At 47.9% G+C, this 23,512-nt stretch overlaps 1 protein-coding gene across 1 annotated transcript in view; it reads right to left on the reverse strand.

The window, feature by feature from the left end:
- LOC146856383 (retinol dehydrogenase 16-like) overlaps positions 1-23,512 on the reverse strand; it is a 128,312-nt gene that overhangs the window by 5,594 nt on the left and 99,206 nt on the right. Inside the window, exons 3-4 of the mRNA XM_085654499.1 lie at positions 10,013-10,271; positions 9,460-9,623 (exon numbers count right to left, since the gene is read on the reverse strand). Of these exons, the coding sequence (XP_085510625.1) occupies positions 9,460-9,623; positions 10,013-10,271 (423 nt within the window). The remainder of the gene's footprint in view (positions 1-9,459; positions 9,624-10,012; positions 10,272-23,512) is intronic.

Raw genomic sequence — 23,512 nt, forward strand, 5'->3', positions numbered from 1 at the left:
TTACTGCCCTGCCCTGACTGTTTTAGAGGGTATTTTAATCCAATCTGTTTCACGTGCACTTCATATTTTACCACTCTGGTCCTGAAGAAGCGCCAACGACCTCTATGGCGACACAGGCGCGAAACATGTTGACCGATGACTCTTGACCCCCGGGCATAAAGTGCCTCTAGGGCAAGATTTTATTTAGCAGTTTTGTCTGCTAAGGGTATACAATTTAAATTTTCGCTGCATATTTACCCTTTATTAACTCTTTTTTCACTTGGCACGCACTCTCTACCCTCATTTGACCCACACCCCACACACCCGCCTGCATCGTCCGGCAGTCCTCAAAAAGATCTCCGAAAAAGAGACCCTTCGGGGGACCCGTAGGGAATTGCAGCGCCGGCCCTACGAGGAGCAAACGGCCGATGATGAAGCATGACACCTCTTGAAAAAGGGTGTGTGAGGGCATCAGAGGACAAATAAGTGGTCTTCCATTGCATGTGTGGGCCCTCTTCACCTAGGAAGTCTTCTTTTTCCTCTCCTCTATGTTTTTTCACTTTTTGCACCCTGACGCATGGGTGACTTTTTGCACCCTGCTCTAGGAACAGTGTCCCCTTGTTGGTTTAGAAGTAACCAATTTTCAGGCAGACAGTCTGAGTTGGAACATTCATTCCTCAATCAATTTCCATCTCAGTCAACAGGCTTTTTAGTGGGTGATAGACAGAATTGGTCACCCAATGCTAGACCTGTTTGTATCGCCGGAGATTACTCTCCGGAGACTCCCTCAATTCTGTTTGCCCGGAGGATTAGGGGGTGGGCGCACTATCAATACCTTGTGCCAAGGAAACAATGTATACCATCCTCTGTTTCCTCTCCTCTGAAAGCTGCTTCTGAGGATTCAGAGGGAATCCGCAACAGTGATCCTGATTGCCTTGTTTTGGCCATGTCGAATTTGGTTTCTGCCTCTGTCGGAGTTGGCCCTTCTTCCTTCATTGGCTCTTCCTTACAGTTCAAGTCCTCCTCAGTTTCTGATTCTGCAGCCCATTTATCAACACCATCTGACGGTTTGGAAATTGAAGAGGGAAGCATTGCAAAACCTAAGCTGTTCTAGTGATGTTGCTGTAGATATTCAGGCCTTGAAAAAGGACTCTACTCTTCATGCGTATGCCAAGGATTGAAATAATTTTTCTTCTGGGTGTGTAGTTTATGGGTTGGATCCAGGATCAGGGAATCCCTTTAAAATATTGGATTTCCTCCATGATGGCTTTGCAAAAGGATTTACTCCCTCCACTTAATCATCTCCATGGGCTGCTATTAAATCTTGTCGAGAATCGAAAGGTAATTTGCAACCTATTCTCCCCTTTGTCCAGAAACTTTTTAAGAGCTTCCGGCGTTGCAAGCCGGTGGTATCCCCTTCGGTTCCATCTTGAGATCTCTCCACTGTTTTGGAGGGCTTGGTTAAGCCTTCTTTTGAACCATTAGAAGTTGCTTACATCTCTCTGATTTCGAAAAAGGTGGCTTTTCTTGTTGACATCACGTCTGCTAGGAGATTGGGGGAGTTGAATTCCCTTTTGACATATTTTCCCTATTTAAAAGTTTTTCCAGATAGTGTGGTTCTTCGACCTGATCCAAAGTTCAGACCATAGCTCCAATCCATTTTTCATTCTTCTCTGGAGATTCTTTTGACAGTTTTTGAGATAAGAGATAATGTTCCTTCTCCTTTGGATGTCAGGAGTGCCCTTTCAATATACCTTGATTAAGAGTTTCTCAATCCCTTTTTGAATCCTATGGCTCCACTACTTTTGCTAATAAGGTTTCTATACCTACTGTTAGCAAGTGGGTCAGGCAATCTATTTCCCAAGCTTATGAATCAATGGGTAAGGTGGTTTCTGGACAAGTAATGGCATGCTCAACTAGGGCTGTGGCAGCGTCGTGAGCTGAGGCTGGGGGATTCTCGGTTCAGGAAATGTGTTGGGCTGCAACATGGGTCAGTTCTCATACTTTTCTTTCCCATTATAAGCTCGACTTGTTTACTGACAATTTTGTTTTTTCTGTTCTGAAAACAGCCATAAAATAAAGGAAATATTTTTGATACAGCATATAATTGTGTCAGTTCAGATTATTGCTTGTGTATATCGTCAGTCCATTTTCACTATAATGAGGTGGACTGCGTGGGGGTAATACATTTTTTACTTATGGGTAATATTCCCTTAGGAGTCCTCCTCATTATAGTAAGTTCTCTCCGTCCCTTCCTACACAATTATCTGCTTGGTATTTACAGGAAGTGTGGAAATAGGGAGGGTCCTTCAGTATGATACTACAGGTTTTGTGTAGAAATAAATAAAGGATTTGGTAGTGCCTGTCAGAGGCAGGGAAGTCTCAGTCCGTTTTACTGTAATGAGGAGGAGTCTTAAGGGTAAGGAAGATTACCAGTAAGTAAAAAAATGATTTTATTATGTGCCTCACCCATTTGAGTTCTAATTGGAAGAGCTTTGGTAGAGCAGGGTCCGAAGCCCATACTACTTGCCTTATGCGATGCTGTATAGTTACCCTTAGACACAAAGGGGGTGATATAGAGTTTGATGGACAGGGTACTACATTGCAAACACGAATGAGTATCCTAGCCATCCAAATGATGTTCCGTCCACCCTAATTAGAGTCAGGAGCACCGTCAGCTATTCCTCAAGTGAGCCCCCATTGGCTCCATCAACAGAAAGTTACCTCTGATGGTTCAACAGAGTAGGAGAAGTTGAAGTAAAGCCCTCACACCGCCCAGTCTATTCAGGAAAAGCCTGGTATTGAAGAACAGTAAAACAAGATATTGGCTCCTCCCCAACACCCTGGGAAAAAACTCCCCTGGTGTGGGGGGTCATTCGTTTTTTGTTTTTCAGTTAAAAAAAACTCCCACTATGAGAGTTTGGTCATGTAAAACAAAGAATCTTAAAAGTTTGTTGGGCTGCTGTCAAATCTGATTGTGAACGTCCACCAAACGTTTTGAACCATGAAGGGAACCGATGTGACGGGGTCCCTTTCAGCTTACCGAGAGGACCACCGGGCTGACAGACATCTCTATATATAGGATCGACTACCGTCCATCATGGTAGCAAAGTTCTCTGCCACACTTTCGGATGGCATTCCATTCACCGGAGCCTAAATCAGGCCCTTATTCAGGAGTATTAAACAGAAAAGTTCAGGAGCATTAATACAGCCAATGTTTCATTGCTTCAGCAAAAACTTAATGGTAATTAATGAAAAACTGGTATCTGATTTAATGCAGTAAAAAGGCTTAAACTGTGTTTGCACTTAAAGCATTCACTATTTTTCTTAAAGACATATATAGAAACAATAAAACTCCAGTGAAAGAGTCTTCTGATGATTTAGAAACAGAGGGGATGATTTAGAGGTTGACGGATGGAGTACAGTCCGTCTAGATCAGTGAGGATATTACTTCTGCCACTCGTAACCCAAATTTAGAGCTAACCTCAGCCCGTGTTCATCTCTGTATGATGAAAGGACCCGTCATCACAGTGGTTCCCTTCAAGGTACAAAAAGTTTCATGGAGGGCCACCGTTGATTTTTGTCGGTTGTCCATCAAACTGTTAAAAAAAATTGTACTTACAAAATAAATTCCCAATGTATGAGTTTGTTTTTGAGAAATAAAAAAACAGTGACTCAAACACTGGGAGTTTTCTATCAGGGTGTGGAGTAATTATTTTTGTTTTCTGTCCCTCACCTCCAGGTTTTTCCAGGCTGTGACAATAGGTCTCGCATTTCCGAGAGTTTAAGCTATTGGCATGGTAAATGACAATGCCTTTTATTTATGTTTTAAAAACCAACACGTAAATAAAAGGCATTGTCATTTATAATGCCAATAGCTCAAACTCGCACAACTGCGAGACCTATTGCATTGCAAACGCTTGTTTATATTTTGATTGCAGCTCCGTCCCTATAAGGGACAGGGTCTGCCTTTACAGAATGTTGTCAATGGCTGTCTGTTCCTCGTAGGCCTCCAGCACTGCATTCACAGCTACTCAGTAAGATTCAGAGAGGGAATCCTTCCTCATTCACCGGATTTCTGTAAATTCTACTAAATGTAAATTTTTCAGATTAGTACATAAATCCACTTTGCCACCGGATCCTTCATGCAACAGGCCCTAGGACTTTTGAGGCCAGATGAACAAATGTCGAGTCTCAAAGCATTTGCTGTTTCTTGCACAAGGACTGCTTTGCGACCCTACCTCACCTTTGTACTGTGGCTAATGTACAAACTGTACTGCTCCCACTGATGTGTGCTATGCAAATCGCAAAGATATTTCCAACTTTGCACATCACAGACTTTGCAACTGTAAAACTGTTTCGTTCATCACGTCCGTGGTTGGGTAGCACATACGGCTGAAATGTTGTATTTGAAGAGCAGTGTGCTTTACAAAATCAGTTATCATAATGTGTTTTGATAACTGTGAGCAAAAACAGAAGATAATAGCCTAGTATTACAGTGCTTTTAAGCTACAGGAAGCAGGGCTGCCACTGGCCAGGCAGATAACGTAAGGGCATACATCTTTCATTATTTATTTTGCCACTGGTCAGTGATAATTCGCACGCCCAGGGCAAGCCCTTGGTAGTATTTAATAATAACGTCACAAGTTTGAAAGAGTGAAAACTGGTTAAGTGTCTTTTTACGCGCTGCAGAACTGCGACATTTCCTGCATTCTTGAGCACAAAACCCTCCTTTCATTCGTTTGGCATTAAAGAGACATGTGGCATTCCACAGAGAGAAAACAGCTGCCTTTGTCACATACTGCCTGAACGTTCCTTGCTGATGAACCTTGCTTACAATTCTGGTGCTGGCAACCCCTTTCCACAAGAGCAGCCACGTGTTGTTGCAAGGGTTTATGACTCGGCACTTCTCAAGCTATGTCCTTCTTCGACAAAAGAATAACAGCGTTACAGATATATACAGAGGTTTATTTCCTGCATGCAACTTCAAGTTTCGGTGTTAGTTGTTAATGTCATACATTTTCTGTCACTTTGGTTGCTAAAGTAATTATTTACTTAAGTATTTATCGGCATAGCGCTTAATGGCATGAAAAATGCTTCTAAGCACAGTGGCAACAACAAATTCAGCGAACGACTTGACGGGAAAGGAAAGTGAAGGGAACGTTTGGGGAAAGAGGTGTTTCACGGATTCAGGAGACGAGGCTATCGAACTACAGTATTGAACAAGGGAAAGTGGGGGAGCGCCATACGCACGTTGTAGGCGCACCGTGAGCGTGCACATCGGCGTGGCCTGCAGCTCGTGCCCAGTGGCGGCGCCTGAGGCTGCATACTTCGCTGTACTCGAATGGGTGCTGTGCAGCTCGTACGGCCCAGGGAGGGGACCGACAGGGCGCCCAAGGCGAGGACACATGGCAGCTGAGTTTAAATTCCTAGCTGCTCTTGCGCGGTTTGGAGAGGACTCGGAGGTAAGAACCCCAGAGATGCTGCTGCTGATCAGGGGTGTTGTGGGTACTTGTGAATGCTGCCAAGGTGTGCTGTGATTGTCGGAGAGGAGCAGTTACTTCAGCTCGCGTTGATGGGCAACGGGAGGCTAACATAGCCTCGGTCATGGACCCCTGTTACGTTTGACACTTTCAGCAGCCATTGACGCGTGCTTTTATTACAGAGACCAATGTGAAAAGCTGTCTCCGTGGAGCCGAGGGGGGGTGGGGGGGAGTGAAAGTAACGCTGCATGAGGCTTGCGAGGACGGAAGGGGGACAGGAGATGTGCACACCGCGTGGCTGTACGTGCGTGTGCACCAGCTCCAATCCGCAAAAAGCCTGCGCGTGCCCATCTCCTGTTCCACTTCCGAGGCAAGTCCGCAACAATAGATCTCGCTGGCGACAGCGCTTTCGCACTGCGTTCGCCAGGTGAGACCTAAAAAAGGACATCACACTTTCCACCATAAACTGGGTGGGTGGGGTGAAGCCCTTCCTCTGATGGCCTCTACTGTGTCGGGCCATCACAGGAAGCTTTTCATCAATAGAGCCAATTGGGAATTTGGTGGTGGAAATTTTATTGTCTGCATGTCTGTATATGAGGTGGGCAGACCCTACGTTTGGTGGACAGGGTACTCTGTTGCATTTTCGATGGAGTAACCTGTCATCAAGCTCTAAATCAAGCTCATATTCCCTATTTGATTTCATATAATCACTTACTTTTAGAACAAAAATCCTACTAGAAACTGTCCTGGGGGAACCAAGTGTCGTATAAGTGCACAGTTTCTGCATATTGGGTAATTCTACATGCATCACAGGCCTGTGCATGTTAATATCGTTATTGTGCACTGTAAGAATTTGAGTGTTCAAGAACTATATGCACGCTTCTATTAACATGAGTTTTCTTAGCTTCATTTCTTCTACAGGCTAGCAGCGTTTGTATGTGCTAACAGACTTTCTGTTGTTAGGTTAACGATTTCCAAAGGAGGATTGTTACATTCTCTGCTACTAGAAGCTAGAAATACGCTTGCAGGTTTACCTTATGCAAGTCCCTTGCTAGCAGAATCAGAAAGGTACAAAAGAACGAATATTGTCTTCATCCTGGTGTAACTAATATAGGACCCGAGTGGAAAGTAGCCCACACTAGCTCCATAGACAATAATGCATGAACAAAGAATACAAGAGCCTATAAATTGGGATGGAGAAAGCAGACTTAATGGTTGCGGGGAAGAGATGCTGACAATCAGAGCTCTGCTTTGAGGTCACTTGGTATACAGGTATGACTAAGCATAAATTACAATAGATTTTAAATACATCAAGCTGTGCACCAAGGGAATATAGTATAGACTCAAATTGTGTTTGGGGCTCAACAAATCTAGCAGGTGTGACCTTCTAAAACTTCAGAGTAACACAACATGATCCCCAATGTGGGGTGCCATATCACACGACACCTAAAATCCCAGGGTAACATGACACAAGGAATTAAAGGTCTGTCCACCTGTAGTCACCAAAGTTTAAAAGTGAAACTGCCTTTTTGTAAGTAAGATTAGCCTTCATAAGTAAGATTGTACCACATTGAGCTGTATTGAATCTACCTTCGAAAGACTGTGGCAGTTCTGCAATGATTGAGGTCTTAGAGTGGGACAGTCCAATAGAATATGGACTACCCAAAATGATGGTGGCTTGCTGCTAGAGGAAAAGGGCTGTGAAAGGAATCTCCTCATCAAGGCAGGCTAAGGAGACAAATACTTTCAGATGGAAAATGTTTCATTTGCTTTACTAGGCTGTTGAGGATAGACATTGAGTGAGATATTCTGACTCTGAAGGGAAATGATTAATAGAGAATGAACACTTTGTCACAGCCTCTACAGATTGCAGTCTTATTTAGTAATGCTCCCTGCACTACATGGTGACGGGAAACAATGAATTTAGCAAATGTAGAGGTGATGGCTGATTGATGTGTAAAGACGCGATCCTTGGCTTTGGCCGAGTCTCTTTTTACTCTAATGACCCCCCCAAAAAGACCCAGATTGACTTTATTTAAAGTCGTCACATTGCCCAAGCTCATCGTCAAAGGAAACAGACTAAATGATGCCCCAAAAGTATCTCGGTGCTGAGGGAGCCTCCCAGACATCCAAGCTCCTTTTCTCCACCTGTGATGTCCCAATATTTGTTTAAAATCTCACCATCATATACAGGGCCGGACTGGCAGTTGTTTTTGTTACAGGGCCGATTTTGCAGCTATGCTGCAAAAACGGCCCTGTAACAAAAACGGCCGAAAACCGACCCTGGCAAAGAGCTCGGCGGCACCCCCAAGCCCCGGGGGGGGCCGGCCGAGTACTTTACCAGGGGCGGTTTTGGTTCCCCAGTCTGGCCCTGATCATATATGGGTGCTCGGCCATCTTTAAGATGGTGTCGCTACCTCGGATTTTGTATTGCCTTAAAAACTTCCCTTATCCTGTTCTACGCTCTTGGTTCGCACATGTTGACGCCATACAAAACAAATTCCTCTGGAACGGTGGCGCAGTGAGGGTCGTTCTCCGCACATGTGTGCAATCCACATACTGTGGGAGGATAGCAGCAGCGGACATTTACTCTTACTATGTGGCATCCCATATACTCGTGGTAAATGAATGGTGGTATAACTCTCCCACAGACCCGGCATACGCGATCGAGCATGTGGCGATTGAACGGGCTCCTCTTCTTCACCTCCTCTACAGTGCCACACATCTAGATTTCATGCCTCCTGCCGGTAAATTCGTGATACAGCTGTGGCGTGCTAAAGTTCGACAGATGGGTTGGAACGGGAAGCTTACCAAGATGACCCCACTATGGCAGGGTACATACCTCCGCCCTGTGGCTGCCCTGAAGGGGTTCCGGGGATGGGATCTAGTGGGGATCTCGACCTTGGGTGATGTGATGCGGGGTACTACACTGAAATCCTTTCAGCAACCACAGGCGGGATTTGACCTACATAAATCGCAATTCTATAAATTTCTCCAACTTCTTCATGCATTCACTCCTCTAATCCTCACGCTCGAGACCCTTACAGAATTCCACCCTTTGGAAGGCCGCCTACTAATGGGCGACCTTGGCCTCCACAAGATTAGGCAAATATACCAGACACTGACGACTCACACACGGACAACACTTGACAAGACGCAGTTGGCGTGGCATGTCGACATTCCAGACCTGAAGGACAACGACTGGGCCAAAGCTATCGCTAGCCCGCGGAACGCGGTGGTTTCCACACGATACCGCCTGATACAGTTTAAATACCTGCACCGGGCTTATTATACACAGACCAGACTCTGGCGGATGGGTGTTATCCGGTCCCCTACATGTATGCAGTGTGACCGGGAGGATGGGACATTCTTGCACACAGTCTGGAATTGCACAGCGTTGCAACCCTTTTGGCGTAGAATTCGGTCTTGCCTTAGTGAGGTGCGTTCGTGGAAGCTCCTGCTTGACCTGCGACTCTTCCTCTTACACAGCACAGACGGCATTGGGGGTAATAAGTACAAGCAGCATGTACTGTTTTTGGCTCTCACTATCGCCAAAAGGGACATCGCACAATTATGGAAAGCAACATCTCCCCCAACCCTGGGCAAATAGAAGACCGAACTTGATAGATGTATGGGGGCCGAGATGGCAGTATTTCTAGCTCGTGGATGCCCTGCAAAACATCGGAAAATATGGACTCGATGGGCGTCATATCGAGGAATCGAGCTTCCCCCCTGGCACCGGCAGACTCTTGAGTGGTGCCCCAAATTCCCGAATGCCACTTGATTGGCCTTTCCCGCATGGTCTGTTAATGGATCCCTATGCCAATATGCTATGTATTCATGTCTTGAGATCGAGAACTGTCTCAGTTGTACCACCTGCATGTTTGGTATTTTCGTGATGATAATCCTTTTTCTCCTTCAGGTCACTGTAGGGCTATCGCCCAACTTTCCAACGAAAACCCTAATAAAATTTGTTGTTAAAAAAAAAAAAACTCACCATCATCAAAGTACTGCTGCCCATAGCTCATCTTAACCTCAGATGAGGCCTTCTCCCAGGCCTGGGTGACGTTATTCTGAAGAATTTGACAGTCGGTGACTGCTGTCTTGAAGAAGCCTGGCTCTATCATGACAACCTTCACTCCAAAGGGATTCAGCTCCCGCCTGAAATACACAAAAAGTTTCAGCATTATTTTTTGGTGGGTAAACCTTTTCTATTTCACAGCCAGACTTGCTCTCGAGACCTCAGCAACTGAGTTTCACAGTTTAGTCTACCCAACATCTAGCTCTCCCTACCTCCCTCAATAAACCAATTATATATCCATCCCTTGTGCCCTTTAAGCTCTGAATGCCAGCTCCTCAAATTCTCATCATCTTTCTTAGATCCTGATTGGACCTCTCATTCTTCAAATTTTATCCACTATCATAGTAATATGGAAATGCTATCATGCCCTTATTCAGTGGGCCATAATATATTCCCTCTGCAACCAATTTGGCTGATGGAACTAACACTGTAATCCTAGTCAGTTTAAGACTGCATTCAGGTTCCAGACCTCAAGCTGTCTGAAAAGGCCTCTACTCCGAATTTGGATATGGAGTAGCCGCCACCACTGATGGGGATCCTCCCGACGATGCTGGAGACATTGATGATCCTGCCGTGTGCCTTCCTCACCAGCGGCGTCAAACTCAGTGTCACATCGATCAACCCCAGCAAGTTCACATCCAGCACCCGCTGGAAATCCTGTTTAGTCAGCCACTCATTGGGCGCTATTGGTGTTGCAATCCCAGCATTGTTCACCAGACCCCAAAGTCCTAAACAAAGACGAAGAAATAACAAGTGAGTACATTTCAGAAGCCATTTTTCTAGCTCTACATATGTAAACACACACCAACAGCCTCAATCTCTCACTCTTGATCACTTGTGGGATGGCTCTCTTGCATTTCCTTTCTCTGTGTCTGTCTCTCCCAACATAAACAGAAGAATGCGACCACCTTAGCTCACACAGTGAACTCCAGGTATCTTTATGCCTTGCTGACTTTGCACAAGTTTATTTCTGTTATATAGGGTTGGGATCTATTTTAAAGACATTTCGGTGCCATCATGTTAATACACAAGATTCCAACCTCCATGCAGCAGCATTCAGCACTGTTTGCAAATGTGTATTGTCATTCTTTTGTGTATGGATTTTAGGTGATGTCCATGTACCATTTTGACAGTGCTGAGCCCATTACAAAGATTGATTGGTACTTTGACTGACTAATTTATTTTTGTTGTTTAGGGGAATTATACTACAGACATGACCGTTTGACAAGAACTTGGCTTGTTTCGTTTTTGGGTATCAGACTACTTCAATAGAGTTTTTCGCCTGAAGCTATCTGGATAATTTCACTCAGGGCATTCAGTGATTCACATTTATTATACAATCATATTTTTGTTAAGAGTTGATTATTTGGCTGTTCCACTTTTCACATTCTCAGCTGGGACACCACTGTTTTTTAGGTCTCGCCTGATGTAGGCTGCGCACATGCGCAGTCTCGCTGGCGAGATTGAATGATTTAGGGTATTTCTGTAAAGGGCATTAAGCCCCGCCCCTCTTTTCCATTGGCTGGCGTCACCGTTTATGCTAAACGGTGGCCATCCATTGGAAAAGAGCTGTTGGTGACGTTTTTGCTCAGCTTTTTGAGCCGTCCCATTTGGACGGGCTCGTCTGCCTTCTGTGCGTCGCGAAAGCTTTTTTATCTTTATGGGGCCGTGTGTTTCAAACACATGGCCCCATAAAGACAAGAAATTGTCTGACGCGCGTTTCTCGCTATGATGCGTTTTAGACATTTTGAAGCGCGCGTGGTAAATTAACAGCCGCAATTTGTCAATGCTCGCGAGGGCTGATGTGCTCGAGAGTGCTCCACTGCGGTGAAAGAAAGGTGCAAATAATTGTTTTGCGAGCTCGGCGCGTGAGACCGCTGTAATCACGGAGGCTGATTTATAAATGCAGCCTTGACGCTTTCTCAGCTTCCAGCGGAGCCGGAGACTGTTACTTTGGCACCCAGAAGCGTGGCGGTGACTGCATGTGGGGAGGCCGAGGAGGCCCCCGGCCATGGAGAACTCTGAACCGACTCTGAGGATGGTGGGCACTGGCGGTGAGGCGCCCCAGGGGGAGGAGGCTGGTGGAGCAGAGCCGGGTGGAGAGGAGGAAGGAGCGACAGAGATCCCCTCCTCTGAGACACAGGGTGAAGAGGAGCAGGGCAGCGGGGAGTTGGGGTCCGAGCGTCGGCGGAGGCACCACAATAAGCAGCAGTGGAGACGGCAGAAGCACTGGAGGAAGGGCAGTGGGGAGTAGGGTGAGTCTGAAGGGGCCACGCAGCCGGGTGCCCCAGACCCTGCCCCCCCATCGCCGGAGACTACCGATTACCACCCTGCAGAGGAGCAGCTGCCGCCTGCTGAGCCCAAAAGACTGGTGCTGTGCAGCGTTTACTGTGTGGAAAATTACCTCCCTGGGCGCCAGGATGGCCAAGACCCGCTGCCGCCGCTGTCCCCCGCCGACCCCTTCTTCCCTGGTCTGCTGGAGTCGGGGAGTCCCCTATACCCGGAGCAGGGGCTGGGATGGCTGGTGCTCGCCTGCTGCCGGGTCTGCCTGGAGGACCGGCAGCTGAAGCCTCTACCCTGCTGCAAGAAGGCAGTGTGCGAAGAGTGCCTCAATCGCTACCTGCGCTCACAGGTAAGTGGTGCTGGGGTGAGAGGACCAGGACCCAGTGTAATTCCCTGCTCCTGCTGAGACTAACAGAGCCCCCTTTTTAACTAACAATACAAATACAAAACAGGGTTTACAAATGTATCGAGAAACGCATGTAAAGTTGCCAAACATACAGTAAAGTTACATGATTTCATTGAAGTTACCACAGTTTTCAGAAAGGACACACAGGTAACATAACATGTTGCATACAAACAAATGCTTGGTTTTGGGATATTTGATCTTGCACATGTCTGTCTGACCTACTAAGTAAATATTTTCGGCGAAGCAGTCCTATGAGCAGGAACACCAAGTAGGCCCGTGTTTTTTTTGGCATTAGATAGATGTCGGCCGGCAGAATGCAGGCAGTGATGGTGGCCTTTTGTTTATTCCCATCGAAAGTTTATTATAGCCGTGTTCCGTCTGTAAGAAAGGTGGCTGCTCTTGTGCTTTCCTTCCGTGGTGCTTTAGTCACTCACTGATGGCTTTTTTTCAGCAAAGACAGAAGGAGCCCTTTGGCGGACACCTGCCGTCCTCTCTCTCTCTCTCTAGGCGCCTTAGGGATAATCCCTCAAATGCCCCAATTTGGCGACCCGCCAATGATGCATTTTTGCCAGTTTTCTCTAACCCCGCACCCCACTTTGGGGCTAGTTCCTCCAGGGTAAAATTTTCCACTGGCTCGAGAAATGTTCTGTTTCATTGACCAACAAAAGAAGTTCAGAAGTGATAGACGCTTGTTGTTCGTGAGGTGATAGAAGTTAGCTTGTCAGCTGTCGGAAAGACATAAGCCTCAAGCTGAGCGCTAATAACCTTTGAAGAAGGGACCCTTGTGGCACTGAAAGCTAGTCTTCCGTACCAACTGCCCACTTCCTTTTGTTCACCTAAGCATCACAGTCACCTATGGCTACCGAAACGTTATCATATATCTTACTTCCAGACCACAACTTTATTAGTTATCCGAATTTGACGTATGTGATTTGCGTCTATATTGAGTTTGTCGCGAATCTGACCCCTTCTTTCACGCTGTGTTCTTGTTCCATATAGTCGCAAAACACGTATATGCTTTCCAGGCCTTAACGTACAGACATATTTTGTTTACAAGTGATTTTTATTAAGGCCCGTCACAGACGATGACTAATGCGTTATGCATGTTGCTCCACTGGGGCAACATAGAGGCAAGAGTGATTGTGCCTTGACTAGGCAGGTGAAGGGGAGTCTGGATGAATACAGTGGCCGTGAGGGATCTTTTGCCCTCGTGACTTGCACAGGCCAGGGATGAGCGATGTGAAAGGCAGGAGAGACTGTGCAGGTTTGTTTAATGCATGCCCCCTTTTGTTACATTGCACAGCCCAGCAAAGCCCACGCAGTCTCCATGAAAATCGGAGAACGTGACAGCAAGCAGTTCATTGGAAGGCACTGAGTACAGCCACCAACAAATTAAAATGTTACACTGTACTTGCACTTTTCTCCCACTTTTATAGTCCTCGGACTAATATGTGAAAAAAACAATGTTATATATGTACTGCACGACGGTGTTCGCTGCTGACATCAGCTGTGACCTGCAAATCCTGTCAAGGCCCACCCAGTCGGCCCTCTACCCTTCAGAGATCATTACATGTATTCATTCTTTAGGTGTACATTCGGGCACAGAATACCTTGGGGCAAATTTCAGCCTCCAACACGGAGTGTGTCTTTGGAATCCAATTTACCAGCTGCCGGAAATAAGGGGGGGAGGGAGGGGGCATGTGCACAAATGTTTGTGCGTCCTTTTTTTGTGTGCTAATACCCAACTTTTCATTTACTTTTTCTGAATAATTACTAGCTAAGCACTGGTGTGGAGTGCCTGGGTAAAACAGAGCGGGACCAATTTAATACCAAATGGTTGAAAAGTTCTCTTTATATTTAGAACTAAACATTCCACCTGCTGGAATCTCCCTCCCCCACCCCCTCCTTCCTTCACTGTGGTTTTGCAACCCTTGGAAGCTTGGTGCAGTGATGTCAGTGCTTGGCATGGGTGTCCTGTGCTGATAAAAATAATGTTTTGGGACTCTCGTAACGAGAGTATTGAACATACAAAGATCGTGTGTGCTCAGTCTGTTCCAGGAACATAATAGCATAGCAAAGAGGAGCGCCAAAAATAGCTCCAAGAAAACCAGTTGTTAAGCACTTCCTGTACATTCCCAGTGTCATACTTAAACGGCCAGTCACCCGACAAGTGTAGGCACTGCGGCATGGGCCAGTGTCACTCTGGAAAGGCGCTATTTATTTGAATACTAACAGAAGAAATCTACGTTGTTTTCTGTAGGTTTCTTTCCCTCTCCTGTACTGTCATTTTCGCGGGGTTTTCATGCTATTGTAAATAAAGTAAAAAAGTTAGTCTTGGCTTTTCACCCAGCACTGGTCCTGCCTCCTTGTGTTTTCAAGCCTGCGTTCCGGGCCTTCCGTTCTAGCACCAGGACGTCTTCGGGCTGCTATGGTGCTTTATACATTTGTTTCATTCATAGGGTGACGCGCTTAACATTGTATGGGAACTATGATGAGTGGAATAGGGGTGGGGTCAGCGAATTTGGAGGTGAGACAACAAGAACTATGTGTAAAGTTAAAGCCGATTGGGAACATAGTTTCCAACAGACCCTGCTCTCTTCAGCCACTAGCTTTATTAATTCAACAACGCGAGGACAGATGTATGCACGTTAGTTGGAACTGTTTACTCCTCACGCACTTGTTTGTATTTATCCCACCCCCAAAAAAACAACTTCCTAGGTTTGAAACTTATTGACTGTGATAAATAGCACCTCTTCCGCGTTTTTTGTCTTTAATGTGGAATAATATGCGGATGTTTTTGCTTACTGCTCCAAACTCCGCATGCGTGAGTAATACCGGACCCGCTCTCCCCCCAGTGAATTCAAGCAGATTTGACCTGCCGAATTTGAACACGGAAGGCAGACTTATTTACCAGTAGCAACAAGCATCTGCACTGCAATAGGTATTTGATTGTAACATTTATATAGCGCTTACTACCCCTGACGAAGCATCAAAGCGCTTTTCGGCGAGTGGCACACTTCTTCGAAATCCATAAAGGATTGCTGGTGAATTAGTATAGTGAAAATATGAAAATAATTTGAGTGGTGTATATGTTAGTCAGTTAATTGGATTGAGAAGGATAGTGGAGTGATAGAAGAGGGAAAAAGCGTTTGCTACCCTTGTTTCTAGTTGACATTGTTAAACCAATATTTAACAAGCATTTGCAATGCAATAGGTCTCACATTTGCGAGAGTTTAAGCTATTGGCATTATAAATAACAATGCCTTTTATTTATGTTTTAAAAACCAACCCGTAAATAAAAAGCATTGCCATTTACAATGCCAATAGCTCAAACTCTCACAACTGCAAGACCTATTGCATTGCAAATGCTTGTTCTTTTTGGTATCGAGATTTGAAGCACTCATCCAGTATATCTAACACATAATCCAAAAATACTCCTGCATAGTTTCACAGCCCTTGGGGAGTTTTAAATCTGTGAGTATAGGTAGACACGAGTGGGTATAAGCACTACAGAACAATCCCACTAACACCCTACCTTTGTTTGGCCAGTTTTGCGGGCCTCTGGAACCTAAAAGCAACTGGATCATCTCTATTGCAGTTATTGCATTTGTACCTAAAACCACCTAAGCCAGATAATGCTGCAAGTTCACTGAATTGCCCAGTAACCTTGTTTTAGGCTTTGAGTTCCATGGAGTAGTGCAGTTGAAGAGTGAAGGCCGATTTTTAGGTCTCGCCTAGCGACGCAGCGCATGCGCTGCTCGCTTGCGAGACTATCGTCGTCGATTTTGTTTTGGAAGCGGGATGGAAGCACCACCCATGCTTTTAATTGGTGCGCATCCAGAATACAGGCTTCTGATTGCAAGGGAGGCATGTTTGTTCCCTCCCTCTCTCCGTGCCTGCCCGGACAGGAGATGTGCACGCGCAAGGCGTTTCTTTTGCTCATGGCGGTGAATTAGGTGTTATATATATCAGTTTCACTTTTGCATTTTGCTGCATCGCGCCAGTGACGTTGTTTAGGTCTCGCTGAGTCAGCGCGCATGCGCTGCTCGGAGAGACTTTAGTAGGTGAGTTTACAAAGTGCTGCTGGCTGGCGACAAGCTTGCATTCACGCATTTGAAAAGTCACCTACTAAAGCATGTCTTGTAGCGTGTTTTCTTTACTTTTGGTATAATCGAGGCACCCGCGCTTTACTTTTAATGTTATAAGTAAAGCGCGGGTGCGGCGATTATACCAAAAGTAAAGAAATAGAAAAAACATCTATTTCTTTACTTTTGCTATAATCACGGCAACCGCGCTTTACATTTAACATTAAAAGTAAAGCGCGGGTGCTGCGATTATAGCAAAAGTAAAGAAATAGATTTTTTTTTCTATTTCTTTACTTTTGATATAATCGCGGCACCCGCGCTTTACTTTTAACATTAAAAGTAAAGCGTTGGTGCCGCGATGCTTGTTAATTTTTTTTATTTTGGTTAATAAAATGTTACCAACAATTGTCTGCAAAGACGCACCGTTAAAACATAGGCGGATTAATCTTGCTTGCAGATGTCACTATTAAAGGGACTTCGAGCAAGTTACACTAGGTGGCGACTTGCTTCAAATGTCTCCCACGACTTGCTGATTAGCTGCTTCGAGGAGCACACCTGGTGCTTCGGGTTGACTTCAGAAGTAGTTTTAAACAGCATTTTGACGTTTTCACACCAGGAAACCATTTACACAGGCTCTCGTGCACATTGTAAGTGGCGTGATCTTCAAGCCTTTAGTGAGTAGCTATTCATTCCCTTTTATGCTTCTGCCTTCTATTTGGACTGCCAGTTGCTTATTAAAAAGATGTACATTTTCGTGACTAGATGTGTCCTCTCTATATGGATTAGCTGTGCATGATGTAAAACCAGCAGTCGGCTGCTTATGCGTCACGCGGCTTGATGGTGCAGCGCTGTGTTTTACTAAACATTAATTTAGCATCGATCATTTCAATCAGTGCTAGAAGTAGCCCAGTGCTGCATCGAGCAACTATTGCATTTGGGATGTCACTTGATCGTTTATTTCGTTCTAACTGAAAACTATGGGAATACATTTACAACTAATCTATAATCCCAGTTTGGCAGCTGAAGCTGTGAAGAAACCTACTGGCGCATGCCAGGAGGTGTGGTGCTTGAGTAAATAATTTCTTTGATCACTAGGCCACCGCCTTGGAAAAAAGAAAAACCTGCATGTGGGGAAGGGGGCGTTGCTTGGTTGCTTCAGTGTGATGGGGGTGTGCTTCCTTACTTCAAGTAGTAGTAATGTCCTATTACTTACCGGTAATCTTCATTGCTCCGGGTCCCGTTGTCCTCGTCCCCTTCATACTAACAAGTGAGATAATCTATCTCACGACAGAAAAAAGAAAAGCAGGAATGCTGGTACACCCCTCCCCCCTCCTCACTGGGAGTACATAAGGGTACAGTACCCAGCATGCCTCCTGAACCACCAAGCCCCAGATGAGGGCCGGAAAGCCCGGGTGGGATGGTATGAAGGGGACGAGGACAACGGGACCCGGAGTAATGAAGATTACCGGTAAGTAATAGGACATTACCCCCAGGTCCCTCCTGTCCTCGTCCACTTCATACTAACAAGTGAGAATACCCAAGCAGCAACCGGCCATCATCTCCCAACAAACCACCAGGACACAGAGCAATAGCAAACCCAGCAATTTATTAGAAACAGCACAGTTGCAAAGACACAAAAGAGGAAATCAGGAGCACACAGCCCGAAGGACCCCCAAACCAAAGTTCGCATCATCCCCCAGAACATTCTGAATCCGGTAATGCCGAACAAAGGTATTAGCAGAGGCCCAAGTAGCGGCCCGACAAATCTCAGAAAGAGACACACCACGAACCTCCGCCCAGGAAGCAGCCACCCCCCGCGTAGAACGCCCCTGAACCCCAGCCGGAGGAGGAGAGCCCGCAAGGGAATAGGCCAACATTATAACTTGCTTCAACCAACGACCAATGGAGGAAATGGTACCACGGCAACCCCTGGAGACCACCCCAAAGGACACAAACAGGGAGTCAGAACGCCGAAAGGGACAGGTACGATCCACATAGACCTTCAAGGCCCGGCAGACATCCAGCAAGGACCAGGGGAGGTCGTCCTCATCCACCGGAGCAGAACACAGAGCAGGCAAGACCAACTCCTGAGAACGATGAAATTGAGAGGAAACCTTGGGAACAAAAGAGGAATCCAAACGAAGAACAACCCCATCCTCAGAAAAAGAAAGAAAAGGCTCCCGAGCCATCAGAGCCCCCAGCTCCCCCAGGCGACGAGCAGAAGTAATAGCCACCAAAAAAACAACCTTAGAAGTGACAAACTTCAAATCAACCTCTTCCAAAGGCTCAAAAGGCGCAGCCACCAATGACCACAAAACCAAAGGGAGGTCCCAAAGAGGAAAGGAAGGTCGAACCACAGCACGTGAGATTGAAAAACCACGCAACAAACGAGAAACCAGGTCGTCCACATCAATCAGATTCCCCCAAGGGGCACGGAAAGCCCGAATAGCAGCCCACTGGGCCCGCAGAGTCGAGACAGACAAACCCTTCTCAAACCCAACCCAAAGGAACTGAAGAACATCAGGCAAAGGACAAACCAAGGGAGACAACGCCAGCCCGAGACACCAACGCTCAAAGTTCCCCCAATGCCTCCCATAGGGCAGAAGAGTAGAAGGCCGCCGGGACCGCTGAACAGCCAAAGCTAAATGCTCCGGGAGACCCCTATTCCTCCACCCCTGCCTCTCAACATCCAAACCGACAGCCGAAGCCGCCAGAGGGACAACATCGGATAGGACCGCACGGGAGACAGGGGGGGAACGGGAAGAACCAAGGACCCTGAACCGCCAACAACTTCAGAGCGGGAAACCACGACCTGCGGGGCCAGAAGGGCACCACCACCTCCCGATCCTCCAGCAACAGCCGAGCCAGAAACCGAGAGATCAGAGCAATGGGAGGAAAGGCATACAGGAGGCGAGAAGGCCAAGGCAGCGTCAGGGCATCCACCCCCCAAGACCCCTCCTGAGGAACCCGAGAGAAGAAGCGGGGAAGCAGAGCATTGAGCCGGGAAGCGAAGAGGTCCAGAAAGGGACGACCAAACCTCACGCACACCAAACGAAAGGCCACCGGAGTCAAGGCCAACTCCAGGGAGGCCGGAAAAAACCGACTGAGAGCATCCGACATCCCATTGTCCACTCCCCGGACATGCACAGCCGCCAGAGACAAGAGATGGCCCTCCGCCCAGCAAAACAACGGGGAAACCACCGCGTTCAGGGAACGAGACCGGATCCCCCCCTGATGATTCAAGTAGGCCACGGTCACAGTGTTGTCCGACCAAACCAACACATGGTGGTGCAACAGGAGGCGCCGAAACCCCATGACAGCCCGATACACAGTAGACAACTCCCGCCAGTTCGAGGACCGGCGACCCTCCAGCAGAGACCAACGACCCTGAAGGAACTCCGACCCCAAAGTCGCCCCCCAACCCAACGCACTGGCATCCGTGGTAAGGACCAAAGGAAGAGGAGACTGCAGAGGCAAGCCCCTGTCCAGACTGGCCGACCAGGTCCACCAACGCAGAGCAGGAAGGATCGACAGAGACACCAGAACGAAAAGAGACAAATCCAGAGACAAAGGATCCCACCGGGCCAACAGGTAAGACCAAAGAGGCCGAAGATGGAAACGAGCCCAAGGCACAGTGAACACCGTAGCCGCCATCAGACCCAGAAGGCGCAACCAAAGACGTACCGGGAAGGACCGACCCCCCAGAAACCGACGAGCCAGGGAACACAAGGTCACCGCCCGGGCAACCGGCAGGAAGACACGATTCAGATCCGTGCGGAAACGAGCACCGATGAAAGTCAGATCCTGAGACGGCAGAAGCTGACATTTGGGGAGATTCAACAGGAACCCATGGGCCCCCAAGGCCGCACACACCAACCCCTGATCCTTCAACAACTGAACCGCGGAGGGAGCATGAATGAGCCAATCGTCCAGAGAAGGGTAAACCATCACCCCCTGAAGATGCAAGTAAGCCACCAAGGGTGCCACCACCTTGGTAAACACCCTGGGGGCAGACCAAAGCCGAAAGGCAGAACCTGGAACTGATAATGGACACCCAGAAGACAAAACCTCAGGAACCGATTGGAGAGAGGGTGAACCGGAACATGATAATAGGCATCCTGAAGGTCCAGAGTGCACATGTAATGACCCCGGAGAACCAGGGGAATCACCCGCTGAAGAGTCTCCATCTTGAACGGAACCCGCAGCACAGACACGTTCAGGGCTTTGAGATCCAGAACAAGACGAAACCCCCCAGTCACCTTGGGAACCAGAAAAATGATGGAATAAAACCCCCGACCCCTCTCCCCCAGAGGAACCAACTGAACCGCCCCCTTGTCCAGCAGTGACCTGACCCCTAGAGACAGCTCCACCCGCTTGGACGGACATGACGGCCAGGGAGTCGGACGGACCCCCGAGTCCGGAGGAGGAGCCGAAAACTCCAAGAGGTACCCCAAACGGACAATGTCCGGCCCCCACAAGTCTGAACAGGAGGACATCCAGGCAGGAAGAAAGAACCGGAGCCGACCGCCGACCAAGGATCCGGCGCCGGCCGCCCCCTGACAGTCAGGAACGGGGCTTCGCAGGAGGAGACTTCGCTCTCTTGTCATGACCCTTCCCAGACTGAAAACGGCCCCTGCCCCTAGTAAATTGTCTGTGAGAGGAAGGACGGAAGAACGGCTTAGGCTTAGAGAAAGCAGGCACCGTAGAATGTTGTTTAAAAGAGGAAAAATGCTTCCTCTCCTTAAACAGCCGATGCAACCGACCCTCCAACTCCTCACCAAACAGCATAGAACCCTGAAAGGGCAAACGCAGAGCAGCAGACTTCTGGGCAGAATCAGTCTTCCAGTCCTTGAGAACCAAGTTACGACGAGCAGCCACACAAGCACCCCCAGAAAGGGCCGAGGCACGCACGACGTCGAACGAAATGTCAGACAGAAACTCAACCTGCCGCTCCACACGAGATAGAAGACCGGAACAGTCCGTAGCATCATCCATAGAACTATACAAGGACTTTGAGTCCGAAAGTAGAGACTGTGCCACATAAGTCCCGTAAATGCCAGCCCTGAGCGCCAGATGGGAACCAGAGTACACCTTCCTCAAGGAAGCGTCCACCCGCTTGTCCACAGGATCCCGCACAACAGCGTCCTCAGCTAAAGAAGTGCGCCCAACGAGACTGGCCACAAAAGAATCCACAGGAACAGAGTCCGGCAAATCCTTAGCCATATCCTGAAGAGGATAGAGCTTCGCCATGAAGCGAGGGAGCAAAATGCGGTCTGGATCCTTCCACTCCCGGTCAAGCACCTCCCGAACACAGGAATGAACCGGCATGACCACAGGAGCAGAGCACTGGAACTGCCTAAGCAGGGAACTCCCAGAAGTACACGGAGCATCATCAGCAGGAAACCCCATATTAGACTTCACATGACCCAACAAGTCCGGCAACATGTCCTTGTCGACATACTTGCCCTTCAGCCCATCGCTCCCCATCCATTCATCCTCCGAAGCAGAAGAAGACGACGCAGCAGGAGGCGGAGCCCGACCAGAAGACTTGGACTGGGGAGCACCCCCCATATCCAACAGAGTTTCCCTAATGAGCCGCCTCAGCCGGACATCACCCCCACGGGAACAATGCCTGGAACGTGGAGAAGAGGTAGATGAAGTCGAGGCAGAAGAGGAAACCTCCACAGGCCTGCTCTTCCGGGCGTGTTTGCCCATGACGGAAGCCGTAGAACAACCAGGCACCGCAAGTCCTCCACAGGACCAGACCGCAGGAGGGCGCAGGAACAGAGAACACCCAAGCCAGATGTCAGGGAGCCCAGCCGGGCAGGAGGAGACGTAGACCAACTGCGAGGGGAACGTCAGCAGGAGAACCCACTCAAAACGGCCAAAAACCAAAGTCCAGCAAATACAGCAGGGTCAAAATCCAGAATGGAAGTAGAAACAAGAAAAAAGAACCGCTATGCTGTACTTACATAGAGGACCGGCAAGCGCCACCGCCGTCAGCCGCCAGCCGCCATCACGAAAACGCCTGACTTCCTGCCCAAACCCAGGAAGTCAGGCAAACCCCGGCAGGAAGCGCCCCAGCCACACGGGGGCCGCTGCACTCCCGGGGAACAAACAGGAACCGCTACGCCTCCGACATGCCCAGCAACACGGAGGACGCAGCCAGGACACCGCCAGCAGAGGGAAGAATCCTCGACCCGACAGGAAGCGTCCACATGGCACCCCTCAAGCCCGGCAGGAGGAGAAACCAAGAACATCCAGCACAAACCCGAAGCCCAGCAACAGGTAAGCCCCAGGAGCCCCCAGGCTCCTGGTCCACTTCAAACTGTCGAAAGACAGAAAAAAGAACAGGAGGCATGCTGGGTACTGTACCCTTATGTACTCCCAGTGAGGAGGGGGAGGGGTGTACCAGCATTCCTGCGTTTCTTTTTTCTGTCGTGAGATAGATTATCTCACTTGTTAGTATGAAGGGGACGAGGACAGGAGGGACCTGGGGGTAATACCCCTCAGACTTTTAAATCAGTCCTGAGATGAGTTCAGATCCCAACAGCACATCCCACGTGGCAGTCCATCGTTTACTCATGTCTGAAGCCCATGCCACATAGTCGTCAGTCTTGGTGGCTTTTCACTGGTCATGGCACTAGTCGAAAGGCCGAGCTTAGTATGACACAACCGATGCTGGTCACACTTTGTGGCATTGGCAACGACTAGTTCCTGCTTTCTTGAACCACTCTCACTAAACATCACTCCCACAACAAACTGGTAGAATGTCCATTAATTGTGAAATAAACCGTGTTTTTTTGTGACTGAGGTTTACTTAAAATGGTTGCACCTCACTTTCATGCAGTAAACATTAATTAAAGGGTGACGAGCTGAACGTTTTGAGTGCTGTGCCGATTGAACACGTTCACCTTCCCGGTGTCAAACGCTAATTTCTATTTACATGTGGCTAGCTGTTGAACCCCCGATCTTAGTTCGAACGAGCCCGCTACTTGTGCGGAGCTGTGCAACATGCCGCAGAGTACGGGCTGTGCTCGATTCATACAGTGTACTCATTCATCTGTGTGCCTTGCAAGCGTAGTTCTTCAGCTTAGGGTGTATGCATGATTAATGCCCTTGGTATCGTAACAGGGGGGCACTCACAAGCAGGTAACTGCACTTTAATCTGCAGATCGCTAGTAAGGGGTTTCAT

This window comes from Triturus cristatus, chromosome 4_1 (assembly GCF_964204655.1).
Source record: "Triturus cristatus chromosome 4_1, aTriCri1.1, whole genome shotgun sequence".
Classification (NCBI taxonomy): Eukaryota; Metazoa; Chordata; class Amphibia; order Caudata; family Salamandridae; genus Triturus; species Triturus cristatus.